Source organism: Populus trichocarpa, chromosome 12 (assembly GCF_000002775.5).
Source record: "Populus trichocarpa isolate Nisqually-1 chromosome 12, P.trichocarpa_v4.1, whole genome shotgun sequence".
Taxonomy (NCBI): domain Eukaryota; kingdom Viridiplantae; phylum Streptophyta; class Magnoliopsida; order Malpighiales; family Salicaceae; genus Populus; species Populus trichocarpa.
The window spans coordinates 11,605,518-11,619,745 of NC_037296.2; the positions used below are offsets into that span (position 1 = coordinate 11,605,518).

The 14,228-nt window shown below is 31.1% G+C and overlaps 1 protein-coding gene across 2 annotated transcripts; it reads right to left on the minus strand.

Moving 5' to 3' along the window:
• Window positions 1–4,888: 4,888 nt before the first annotated feature.
• Window positions 4,889–8,197, minus strand: LOC18109700 (BTB/POZ and TAZ domain-containing protein 1). 2 transcript variants are annotated; one of them, XM_006387925.3, is made up of 5 exons: window positions 7,965–8,187; window positions 7,615–7,748; window positions 6,960–7,263; window positions 6,545–6,864; window positions 4,889–5,317 (listed from the first exon to the last, which is right to left on the minus strand). In XM_006387925.3, exons 1-5 carry the CDS (start codon window positions 8,124–8,126, stop codon window positions 5,143–5,145), a joined length of 1,095 nt encoding a protein of 364 aa, XP_006387987.2. In that variant the 5' UTR covers window positions 8,127–8,187; the 3' UTR covers window positions 4,889–5,142. The 2 variants fall into 2 exon arrangements, with proteins under 2 accessions (XP_006387987.2, XP_024437745.1); XM_024581977.2 differs by lacking the exon at window positions 4,889–5,317 and adding an exon at window positions 5,325–5,758 and having other exon boundaries at window positions 7,965–8,197.
• Between the last annotated feature and the right edge of the window lie 6,031 nt (window positions 8,198–14,228).

Here is a 14,228-nt window from a genome sequence, read left to right on the forward strand (position 1 = left end):
CTTTTAAAAATTCATTTTGATCTTCAAAGTTTTATTTTTGGATAATTTGATTTGATTAAAGGTTAATTGATTTTAATTACTTAAACAATAGTAAAATTAGAAGAATAAGGATCAAAATTAAAAAGACCCCAAACATAGATGATGTGCTAGAAGTTTTGGGAAAGATGCACTTTGGTCATTTAACTTTAAAAATAACACAAATTATACGATTTTAGTGTCTTTATTTTTTCAAATAAAATTTTGATACAAAATTTTATTTTTGTTATTTTTAGTTCCTAGTTAAGATAGGAGAGAGAGACAGAGAGAGAGAGAGATCATCAAATTCCGACCGTTAACACCGATTTAGGCCACCAAAACGATCGATATTTATATTAAATGGTTCCATTAAAATGAAAGTTCATATTACGTGTTTTCACATTTAAATTTCATGAAAAACCATATTTGAGCTCGGTTTGATTTTTAGATTCGGGTTGATTTTGATTTTTTGGATGATGTTTTGGTCTTTTTGATGCCAATGATAGGTTTAATCATGGTTCCTAAGGTGTTTTATTGATGTTTAGGATAAAAAAAAAAGTTGAAAAATGGAATTTTGGGTAAAAAAAATAAGCCTTAATTTTTTATCCACCATAATAACCGGAATCTAGGCAAATCAGACGACACATCGTCTGATTTTTTTTAAAAAAAAAATTAAGGTAGATAACATAGTGTCCATCTTAGTTGCCATTAAAAAGAAATAAGAGCCTAAGCACGCGGGCCTTCATGAAATGGGTCAGGCCCAGCAGCACCTGCCTTTGCTTTTTTTTTTTTTATTCTAAATTATATTTTTCTACTTTTTATAAATTAATGCCATTTTATATGGTTTTTTTTCTCTAATTTTTTTTAATATTTAGATTAATATCTCTTTTCTTTTTTATTTTGTTTAGAAATACTCTTTTCAATTATAGTTATTTTTTTGTTATAAATTTAAATTTTAAAGAATTTTTTCTGATTCATCTATAATTTATATTTTTTTATCTTTAGTATGGATGAACTTTATTTTTGAAAATAAATAATTATTTTTGGATAATATTTTTAATATGTGTAGCCTTGCATAATATTTTTTTCATTTCTATTTTATTCAATCAATTTAATTTGTGTCTCTATTTATATTATTGTTTGCTTGAATAAAAAAATTATTTTAATAAAAAAATTACCTAACACAATTGGGTAAATATCTCGGTTTATGAGATTAAATATTTTAATCTACATCTGTTACATCTGTTTCTTAATTTTTTTATTTTTATTTTTAGTTATCATTTATAATTTTATTTATTTATTAACACATATAGTTTTTAATTTATTTAATTATATATATGTATCAACTTTTTTATTTTCATTTAAAAAAACATTTACTATAAAAATTCATTGAAAAAACTTGTGTATATAATATTTTTATTTGAAAAAATAATAAAACGCGTTGCAAGTATTTAGTTCATTTCCAAGTTTTGTGGATTCAATGAATGTGGAGACCCATTTGATATTAATTTATGACAAACAAATTCATTTTCCTAGAAAAAGGAAGTACTTTCTGCTAAAAAAATTGTAATTCATGACGTTAAAGGCCCCCTTATGTTATTTTTCTCAGCCTCTGGCACCAGGAAAATAGCTCGAAAATCGTAAGCAATGACGATAGATCATAGTAGGTCCGGTCCATGCATGGTGTAGCAGTGCTTGTATATGCCAGACTTTTCAGCTTCACATGCATTACATATTCAGCAATTTCAGTCTTCCAATTGATTCCGTTTTCGTCATCTGAAAGAAAAGCTACGAAGACAATAACAGCATAAAACACACAACAATTTGAATAAGTAAAATAAATTTTAAATGAAAATTTTAAATTTATTTTTCTAAAAGAAAACTAATTATTGAAGTATGTCACTAATTATATGTTCATAAGGTTAGAAAATCCCACTTGAAAAATAATAATAAAAATTTAAGAAAATTACTTGTAGAATTACTTACAAAACTTTAAATTTGATTTAATAGTGATGTCTCTTTATATATTCTTTTTAAGTTGATGACTCATGTTGATGCATTATTTTTTTTTTGGAACTAAATCTAGTCAATAAAAATATATTTTACGTAATACGTAGATAAGATCTTTATCTATTTATATCAAATCATCATTTAAATACTCAAAAACTATAGTTTCTGCATGTCCCATTGCAACAAAATTTTTAAGTTAACAGAATTTTTAAATTGAAAATAGTACTTGTTTTTTTTTATTATTATTAACATGGGTATTCGGGCCAGTTTGCACGCACCTCGACTAATTTCACGGGCCTTGAAGTTAACGACTGTGTAAACTTTCAGTGGCCCTGAGGTTTGTGAGACTCGAACTGGTGACCTCTAGAGAGCAAACTCAAGATCTGACCAGTTAAACAACACCTGAGGTTTGTGAGACTCGAACTGGTGACCTCTAGAGAGCAAACTCAAGATCTGACCAGTTAAACAACACCCCTCATTATTAAAAATAATACTTGTTCTTGTTTTCAGTACATGAGGAGACTTTATTGATAGTAACTTTCATGTAAACTCCTGAGCTAGCCGGAGTCCTCCATGGGAGGGATAACAATATAGAAAATTGGAAGGGGAAGAATACATTCATGAGTTTCTTAGTTTAAAAAACTACTTGTGGCAGGAACAATAATTAAGATACTATTAGTCTAGGATTATAATTAAATAAGTACATTAATGTTTTTTGAAACAGATTTAGGAAGATGTTGCCGGGCTAGTTCATTCCAGGATGCATGTTCGGCGTGTGGCCTCTAATGATTCAGAAAAGGAGGAACTTTGAAGATGTGGACGACGGAGAAAGCCTAAAGGAACCCACTTCCTGCCTGCTATTACTCTAAATATCATTGTTATTGAGCAGTGCTTCGGTTTCAGTTTTAAATTCGTTGTATTAATTAACCCGAGTAAATTTAGATTAATTTTAAAATAATAACATTTTAATTTTTAATGAAATGATATAATTTTAGATAAAAATATATTTTTAAAAAATCTTAGAATTGACATAATATAAACTCAAATCTTGTCGTATGAGTCAACTTGAACTTATAATATCAATCGAGTCAATTTAAATTTGACTTTGATAATCTATAATTAAATTGATTTGGAATAAAACTCTCATATAAGCTCTAAATAGACAAGTTACCGGATCGAGAGGGGACAATTCATCAAGCATTCCCTTTTCTTTTAACTTTCCACGCTGAGACACCGCGTGTAAATTTAGCAGAGGAACATCATTCAAAAAAGAAAAAGAAACTGTGCAGAGTGGTCGATAGTGGCTCTTCATGACTGAACAAAATTTCCCCGTACGTGTTCGGTAATTGCTAATCGAAGTTCATTGCCACCCCCATCCGATCTACTGTAATTTCCCATGTGGAGCCCAACCAGCTACGATGGAGCAGGCCAATTACAAATTTGTGTCATAATTGATAAAGCTGTCCTCGACAATGGCTGCAGCTCTTTTACACCAGTGGTTACAATTTGTCGATGGCCTTTTTTTTTTCAACGAAAAAGAAAGCATTTTCTGCTTCGAAAACCTTAATTCATGATGATGCAGGACCCTCTTAGGTTATTTCTCAGCCCCTTGAACCAGGAAGTGGCACAAAAACTGCAAAAGACGATCCTAATGGAAGCAATGATATCCTAGTGGGCCATGATCGGATTCCTTGTTTGCATGAGCTCTGCCTTTAACAGTGCTCGTATAAGCTGAACATCTCAGCTTCACTTAGAAAACCGCTCTTGTATTCATGCCACTTTTTCCATCTATTAATTATCGAAAACTTGATAAACGATAAAAATTTATACACTCTGGTCTGATTTTTTTAAAGGATTGATGTTTAGTTTAAGAAAGGGAGAGAAGAAAAAAAAAATGATTTTCGGTATTAAACTAGAGGCGTAGCATTTAGTAGTCGGATAGCCCCGCACATACAACTCGAATGGAGGTTGTCCGCACGCGCTAGTAGTTTTTTTTAATAATATTTAATATATGTCAATTATAATAATTTTTCTTAATTAATAACCTTTAAATTTATAATAAAATTAATGTAAAATGATAAAATAATCATTGTGAGAAAGTTATATTGATTTTATTATAATTTTGAAATAGATGAAAATACTAAAACACATTTGAGATTTTGAAAAAACTGAAAATACCAAAATGTCTTTGAGTAACTAACATTATTTTTTTTTATTCCATTGTTAAATTAATAATTTTATTGTACAATAAAAAATCAAATAACTAATAATTTATATATACAAAATTATATTATAGTGAAAGAACACCTTCCCCTCAATACCTAATATAAAGATTATTTGGGATAGGAGTAATTTCATCCAATCATTATTCTAGTAAATAGTAATTTCTTCCGGAGCTACAATAACTTTTCATATATCTCCTTTGGGTTTTTGCTAATGTTTTTTAATTGGTATAGGATAGTGTTACTGGCCTAGTTAATTCCAGTATGTTTTTATGTAGGTATAATTATAGATGATAGGATGAGAATGAAATTAATTAACAATTAACATTAATTAATAATTAACAAATTAAAAAAAGCTAGAAAGGATGTTTTACAGTATATTCTATAGTTATAAATTTAGTTGCACTGTTCATGAACAATTATCTTACAGGCTATGTCATACTTAGATTTATATTGAAGATGAGAGAGTTCACTGAAGTGGTTTAATTAGGACTTCAATATTGCTCCAAAAAAAAAGTAATTTGAAATCTAGAAAGCACAGAGCTCTTCTATAATTGCTAATTGGAAGTTCTTTGCCCTTCATCTTATTACTGTACAAGATGGCATCACGGGCATGTTCTTCTGGCGTTGAATTTTGAAAATTTTGTCTGTATAATAACGGATACTCTTTCTTATATAATCTTCACAACTACAACAAGGAAATGATGAAAGCTGTAGGGTTACAAGCCAGACTACAAAACAAAGACTAGGTTACATAGGTTTAGAACTAGAAGCAACACTAAACTATCAAAACATAACTATTTTTTTGTTTTTTTACAAAAGCCTAACCCAAGCTCTTCACTGTCTACAAAAACAACTTAAAAATTATAATGAGTAGTCTTGTACAGTTGTTCGACTACTTTCTGAAGTTTCTAATACCATGATCATGTATTGTCTCCCTCGGTTCTTCTCTTTTCCTCTTGGGGAGAGATAGAGAAGACATGACCCTCGCAGACGCAACCTTCTTCACCAATAAGCTCCACAGGGTTTCATCTCCTCTTCTCTCTCGTTGCATTTTCAGTTTGAATTGCCTGTCACAGGTGAAGAAAATGGCAGCCATGTTAGTTACTGCAGGACTGGTACAGTCTTCAATAAATTATGACTAGGTAAAGCCTTCAATAAAGTATGTTATCGAAGCATTGATGGCAATCCTTCAATTGTTCCTAATTGGCGGCTAAATTGGTGGTTGCTACGCCTTCTGGAAGCTGGGGGAAGTGGTCCACCATGCGGCTCCATGCCTTCCTCTCAGTCCAGTTGGGCCATCCCCAGGTACAGCCGGAAGACTTAGTTGGACAAACCATAATGAAGATCAAAAAATCTGTTGAAAATATCATTTTTATCTGTCACATTGAAGTAGCCCTCGCTTAGCCTTATTAGCTTAGTGCAATGTCCCTTTCTTCTCCATCAAAAACTGATTAAACCAGCCATCATTTCATTGGGATAAATGGCCAGAAATAATCCTTCTCTTAGATCTTTATGCAGAACCCGGAACAAAAGAATAACCACACAAAATTAGATAAAAACTAGAAGCTTCGGGGGGAGAAAGTCTAAGCAATTGTGACCAGCCAACGGCCACTTTTATACTTCCAAGTGGAGGAAAAAAAAAGCATTGAAAAATCAAAAGCAATCCACTAGCCAACCCTACATGACTAGTAGCTACTAAAACGTGGTTCTCTGAATAAAAACGCAATGTCTCAACCACTATAAATGATTTTTATGTATCGTGTGGCAAAATAGACTGTGCCAGTCATATTAAAATAGTGTATGACTGTTTTTTCTGGGTTATGAGTTGGTTCTCTGATATTTTTATTATTTTTTTATGAGTTATGAGTTTTATTTTCTTTTCTCTTTATATTTATCTTTTTTTTAATAAATCTAAAAAATAATTAATATAATATTACTAATTATTCTTGACCACCATATAATTTTTTCGAAGAAAGCCAAGATGTAATTAAAGGCTTCAACTTTAGATTCTTGAAAGCGCTTCCTTTATTTGGTGGGGATTATATGAATGAAACACCACACCATCACTCTCTAAAAAAATCTTCCAATTCCGGGGAGAAAAAAAAGCCAAATTAATCCCAATAAAAATCTCTCTTCCCCTTGACCAACTGATGGCCAAGAAACACGCAAGGCCAATTAGTTGTAATTAAGAATAATAATGCAAATGCACCATCAAAGCTCATAAGCATGATCCAACAAGTTAAAATAAACGATATTAGAGAAATTAACAAAATAAAGGGATTTTATTCAGATACCTGCAAAGTGGAACCCTGCAAGAATCAGTTTGGTCACAGATTGATGAGTGTAGTCTTAAGAGCTGCCCCATCCGCTTACACCTTGAGCATTTTCCATTAACCCGATTCTTGCACATGGTGAAGTGCTTGATCAAGAGCTGAAGACCTTCGCATGTGGAGAACTTGTTGCACGGACCCCGACGTTTATTGCTAGGTCCCAGGTCACATGGACCGACGGTTGTGCACCCTTCTGTGCAAATGTGCTCTAAGCACTCCATTGCTTCACTTAGCTCCATGAACAATCTCTGCTCCTCTCTGTGCCTCCTTGTTCTCTTCTTCCTCTGCACACCATTTCACAATTTCAATTTGAACAGTGTCAATCGTACTGTTTGCCTTTCTTTGATTATGTTTTCTTAATCCAACGATCAGAACTCACCGATTCAGCTTCGTCAATGAATCTGAGAATCTCGAGCTCAAGAAAAGGGTCGTTCTCCTGCATGAACTTCCACCCTTCTGTCTTTTCTACGGCCTTGAAATTATCAGACAACATCTTCATGCACTTGACATAAAGATCCGGTGAATCGCAGAGCCTAGCCAATTGGAGTACATCCACCACATTCTCAACGGTCAAACGGTGACCAACAGCCTTTGAACACGTGTGCTTCAACTGTGGGACCAAGTACACGTGTGACAACGCCAGTAGATGGATTCCATACTTCTCCAACTCCTCCTCGCTGCACCTGCACCAGGGGGGCTCTCTATCGTCATTTACCAAAAACTGAAGGCCAATTAATTAAGCTTCAAACTAATCAGATTTTCTCTTACGTAGCTGAAATACCAAAATACCCTCGAAATACGTGTGGTCAGGTTTTACATCTATCCGGACGCCAAAATTAGAAAAGTAAAAAAAATTAATAATAAGCCGTCAACTTTTATTTATTTTCGGTCGTTGGATATTTACTTGGATTTCAAGGAATGATCGGCTGAGATAAGCATGTAGATTTATTAGAGGCCAAAAGAAAAAACGTGTAAGATTAAATAAAATAAATAACCTTTGAATAATAATATAAAAAAAAATAATGAAAATAAACCTTGAGGAGTAGAGGAATTGAATGAATAGGGAAACGGCGTCGCATGGAACACCGAGGATAGGGATGATCTTCTCGGAGCTATGGTGTTTATGTGGCCTGTCTATGATATTTTCCAGTACCGGTGACACCGATGCCTGCCAGCAAAAATAACAAAATATAAAAGAAATCAGCAATTAGAATATCAAAATTCAAAGCAAAACTGCCGTTTGTTAACATTTTGCTGATGATAAAAACAAAAAAGGATCTAAAAGATTTGGACCCTTTATGTTTTACGAAGATTACTCGATTTGAGAATCAATTAAGAAAAGGGAAAGCGAAAAGCTGCAAAGGAAAAAAGAAAAGGGACGTACGAGAATGCCAGTGTGAGCCGGGATGCGGAGGCCATTGGAAGTGAGGATTTGGACGTCTGGTTTAGGCAATGAATTCTGATAGGAGAATTGAAAATCACTGCTCATGAGCTCGCCGGAGATGGTAGGGGTGGCAGCGGTTGCGGTGTTATGAGTTTCCTCCATATGATACACGAGTTGTTTTTGATGTGTTTGTAATGAATATGGTAGATGGCGTAGGCTGTCTCTGGTTTTATAGACAACTAAGGAGAGAGAGTCCTTTGTTTATTTTTTTTAGGAAAAAAAAATAGTAATTCGAGTGTAGTAGTAATAAATGACCGAAAACCCTGACCCTTTTTTTTTCGGTGGGCTTGCTAATAAAATATATTTTTTTAAGGTAATAATTATTTTTTAAAATATTTTTATTTAAAAATATATTAAAATAATATTTATTTTATTTTTTAAAATTTATTTTTAATACCCCTCTAGTTTGAAAACTGTAGTCCAGTCAGTCAAAATTTTGTGCCTTTGGTCACAAGTTAAGAAAAGGTTGTATCACAGTGATAAATCAACACTCAACAAACATCTGAACGAGTAAAGTCAGAAAATAAAACCGTCACGCAGGTGGTTTAGTAATAAAAAATTTTAAATTTAAAGGGTTTGTTATTTTTAGAATTTTAAATTTAAATTTATAATTATTAATATAATGGCTATTAAAGGTTTATATGGTCATTAATTTTACGACACATGAAATTAATTGAGATATCCACAAACTAACCTGAAAATTCATGTTAAAAAATAATCAGAAAACAAAAAAGGAAAAACAACGCGTGATGATCTTCTATAAATTCAAGAAAATGTAGCCATGAATGTTTATTAGAATTTGTAAAGGGAATTTAATTACTTCATGACATATGTCATCAATTAACACTGTTTATAAACAGTAACAGAATAATAATTGTTGTTCAAATGCATGCACCTGCCGAGCTCAACTGCTAAAGAAGTACATGATCATCGCTCCCTCAAAAAATAGCATCTCCTCTGACATCAATATCAAATCGAAGTGTACAAGGAAAATTATTTGATTTTTTTTAAGGTTTTCATTGAATTCAGTGCTGGAGGCCACATTTATTTATTTATATTTATATATATTAAATACTGATTTTTGTGATTTTGACTTTGTTCAACTGATTTTTGTGTCCGTACTAATTTCATTTTTTTAGTGTCCAATTTAAAACAAACTATCCACACCGAGATCATTATTTATAGGTTAAATTCATGAGGTAGTGCCTAAAGTTTAATAAATTCGTCTAATCAACCATTGTACTTTATTAATCTTGGACATTAGCATCTTTGTACTTTCAATTTTTATTCGGTCATTTCTGTATGAATTTATTTGATTTTATATTTTAAAAGTATTTTAAAAAAAATTAAATGTTTTTTGTTTTAAATTAATATTTTTTGTGTTTTAATATCGTTTTAATATGTTAATGTCAAAAATAAATTTAAAATAATAATAAAAAGTATTATTTTGATGTATTTTTAAATGAAAAACACTTTGAAAAGCAACCGCTACCACAATACCAAACGAGCTTCATCCATTAGATGTCCACCGCATGTACACTTACAAATGGATCTCAAAGGTGTTGAAAGTATGGTAGTAGTTGTTTTTCAAAGTGTTTTTTACTCAGAAATGCATTAGAATAATTTTTTTTATTTTTTAAAAATCATTTTTGATATTAACACATTAAAATAATTTAAAAAAATAAAAAAATAATTTTAAACACAAATATTTTATATTTTTTAAAAACACTATTAAAAACACAGTTATAATCCGGACTAAAAGCATCACTGAGGGACCATGAATTTGCAAAGTACAAGAGTTGATATGTTTATGGTGTAAGTACATGGGCCGATATAAACAACTCAAAAGACTCGAGGGATGAAACAGCGCATACACCCATTATTTATATCCTTATTAAATGCTGTCTTTAATTTTTGTGCAACTATACATTTCTAATAAATAGTAGTCGTCTAATCTTGTTTGCAATAGAATTACCATTTTTATTTTATTTTATTATAAGTTGTATCATGAAATCAATATGTATATTAATTAAATCTTTCATCCTCATAAAATAATACCAATGAACTATTAAAAAATAATAAAAATCACTAAAACTAAAGATGATATATATATATATATATATATATACCCTAATACCAGATTTTTTATTTGTACTTTTGATTTTTTCTGTTGACGTGTCCCAAATATAATGTCTGAAAATCACCTGACTCGGAAAGACAAAAGCAAGGGAAAGAAAATCAAAATCTGACCTAGGATGGATAAACAAACTTGCAAGAAAGAGTTAAGGCCGGAAACATAATAAACTTGTCTTAATCACGTTTTGTGTTTTAAAAATATTTTAAAATTTTAAATTATTTTTAAAAAGCAATGACACCTAATATTATGGAAAACATATTATAACCTTGTATTCGGTCAAGGACACCTAATATTATAACCTTGTAAATGCCACGTGGCTGGAACCCAAGTGTCGCTGAAGACAAAGGCACATTATTTATTACAACAATTATAATGTTGATGTTAAATGGCAATTGATGCTGGCCGGCTGACCCACGTAGGGAAGAACATATCTAGATGGTTGGTTCTGGTTCAATTAATATGGTCCCCGGTGGGACGCCGCGGTTGCCAAAGAAAAGAAAGCCTCGTTAGCACCATTCTTTATTAATATTGTTATACCATCTTCAAATTAATAATAGTTTAATAGATTAGGATAATTTTTTTAGATCATACAGTTGTTTCATGCACCATGATTATGTCTCAAAATCTAAGATATGTAAATAACAAAAAGAAATTCTTGAATAAGATAGTTATATAAGATATTTTACATGTGGTCTCGATCGAGTTTCCGGTAAGGAGAGTTGCCTACATATCTTGTATTCTATAACCTAGAAGGAACAGGTTGTGGCGTATCGGTTATTAGGATTCCCTATCTTATGTGGAGGTCTTTCGCCTCCTAAGAGGTAATTACATGTTCCTGTATTCCATACCCATAATGGCCCAGATCATTCCTTATTTTCATTGAAAGATGATATATCGAAGGTATTTTTATTCACCGGATTCGACATCTGATAAGTTATTTAGTGTTTGAGGTAATGGTTGATCAATATGTTCAATTACTTGAATTTCTTATCCTTAGTCTAAGTAATTCCAGGCTTATTGTAAAAGTTTGAGTACCTGCAAAAATAGTCCCTATCAAGAGGACTTAAAGACCATTCATGATAAAATCAGTATATATGAGAAAAAAAATAAATATATTAAGGCAATAAATGACTTAAAAGAACTTTAAATTCAAAGAACAAAAATATTTATTCTTGAGTTTTAAGTGAGTTAATACTCTAAAATTTATAGGAGTTTATCTTATAAAATAAAACGTTATGAACCCTTACTTTAATGGTTCATGGGATATTTATACCCCCTGAATCTTGTGGTTTTTAGAGAAAAGAAGGACTGAAAAGTCCTCTACTTTCAACGAAATTAATGAGAAACAAATATCTCTTTATATATATATATATATATATATATATATATATATATATATATTACTAACAGTTGTTGGACAATATTTTTTCTTTTTTCTTTGAAAAACATAAATAAATGAATACGTATACAAGGAGATCCACGAGCGAATTATTGTATTTCGCTCCAACTTTTGTGATTTTATTATTCTAAAAGGTCCAAAATCATAATTATAAGGGTAAAAACAAACTTTGGCATTTAGCATTTTCTCCTCCCTCTTATTTATCATTGTTATTAGAATTAGGTATATTTTTTTAATATAAAAAATGTAATTTCATTAATATTATTGATATTACATTATTATCTTGGTTTTTATAAGAATCAAGCAAATATGGCATTTTGAAATTTTTTTGTATTTTATTTTTCTTCCGTCTCCTTATATATATATGATTTGTTAAAATGGATGGGCGGTTTTTCTTATATTTTTAAAAAAAAGATGATAAAGTGTAATAAAAGAAAAAATAGAGGCAAAAATAAAAATAAAAATGAGAAAGAAACAGGAGAAAACAAATGTTATAAGGGCGGGTGATGATTTGAAACTTCCTGCATTAAAAACTGCATTTAAGTCAATTGTCATCTTCCTTCAAACAGAACCAATTAAAACCTACAGATTTGATGAATAAATCTCAGGTGAGACTTACTGGATTGAGCCTACAAATGTTTTGGATTGAGCCTGATTTGCACCTAACTCAGTGTTGGATTAAACCTGATTTCAAGGTCCAAATGTATTGGGCCTTTACTTGGTTTGGACTGACCCATTGAAATCTCTTTCCTTCAGTGTCGGTCCTTGAAAACAAGGAAAATAAATAATAATAATAATAATAATAATAAAACATTGTCGTCATCCTTGTTGTTTTGAGCTTCACTCGAGTTATTTTGAGAATGTATTCGAGCGAGAGGATTTCTTACATCACTTGGGAAAAACCCTTCATGAACGAACTAAATATTATTTTTTCACCATGCATCACGCATCACAAAAGGTAATGATAAAATCCTCATTGTCGAAGTAATACTTGCTAAAACAATACCGGATGCTCGAGTTAAAAACATGATATTAGTTATAAAAACAATAACCAATAATTAATATATATATATATAAGCCTTAGGATTGAAGTCCAAATATTGTTTGTATTGACTATTTATTGTATGGATGTAATTTTTAATGTCTATTTGATGAAAATGATTGAAGTATAGAAATTGTGCACTTACCTTGGTCAAACCCTGTGCCACAGGACGCCCTTGAGCTTATAGACGTTGTTTGGTAATGTGGCTGCAGGTGAGGTTCACCCGCAATCACATATATCAGTGTTTGGTAATAGGAAAAAAATGATTTTTCTTGGTAGAACCCACCAATTTTCGCTGCCGTGCCACAGGTTTGGAGAAGCAGCATTTTGCTGCTTCTCGTGGTGATTTTCCAATGAACAGTGGAGTCATTGCACTGTTCACGTGAATATATTTTTTTTTAAAAAACCAGTGCAGTTAATTGATTTCACTCGAATTGTTCACGTGAACGTGAACAATAATTTTTTTTGTTTTTTTAAAAAATTAGTTTAAGGTGAATTAAATTTACTCGTACTGTAATCTCAATTTTATTCCTGATAATATTTTACCTAATTTTATTGCACGCTCAAAAAATCATGAAAACTGTAGTTCTTGTCGAATGAATTTTGTACGTAATGAAATTGTAAATTTTTTTTAAAAAAATTGAGTTTTACTCGAAAAACTAGTATTTAATATTATTTAATAACACTACATCAATTAGAAGGATATCGCATGATGACGTAGCATTTGTGGAATTTGATCGCAATTCCAATTTTGTTCTTGCCGGGTCCGACCCAGTTAAAAAAAATTCAGTTTTTATTTTTATTTTAATTGTGTTTTATTCAAAAAATTAGAAGGATATCGCTTGATGACGTAACAAAAAATTTAGTTTTTGTTGTTGCGTGCTTAAGAAACCATGAAAAATATAGTCATTGTTGGATAGATTTCGTATGTGATGACATTACATATAGTTTAATGGAATAATAAACAAATTTTGATATCAATATCATTTATTTCATGATGTAATAATAGTAGTTAAATCTACAATATTTAAATTTAAAATATTTTTTAATTATTTTATAACCTCAATTTGAAAAACATTTTTTTAACCAAACACATTAAACTACTTTTTGTCCAACCTCAATTTCAACCACAGTTTTAACCAAACATATATTTTTCCAAACCAATCTTAATTAAAAATACTTTTTATAAAACAATTTTTTTTAAATTACAATCACAATAATAATCACAATACCAAACACACTCATAATCTCCTCTATTGTGATTTCAATCGAAGCTTCTTGCGGGTCATCGAGAAAGGTGAGGGTGGGGCATCTTCAAGGCATATTTCCCTTTTCCTAACGTCACTCGCAATTTTATGATATTATTTGCTATATATGCTGCCCATGCTGGTGGAAAAGCTGGTGGAAAAGCATAGCTGGATCGAGTCAATTGTGACTATTTCATACTTTCTCGATGGAATTTCTCGAACTACTTATTGTTCCCTCGCCTATCAAACAAACAAAAAGGTGTATTAATTGATGCATCGGCATCTCTTCCTCTGTGCTTAATTACACGTAGAAAATATTTGTAGAGAGCCCTGGAGACGTATCGTGGAAAAAAGTTATCTCTAGCTAGATTCTTCAGGC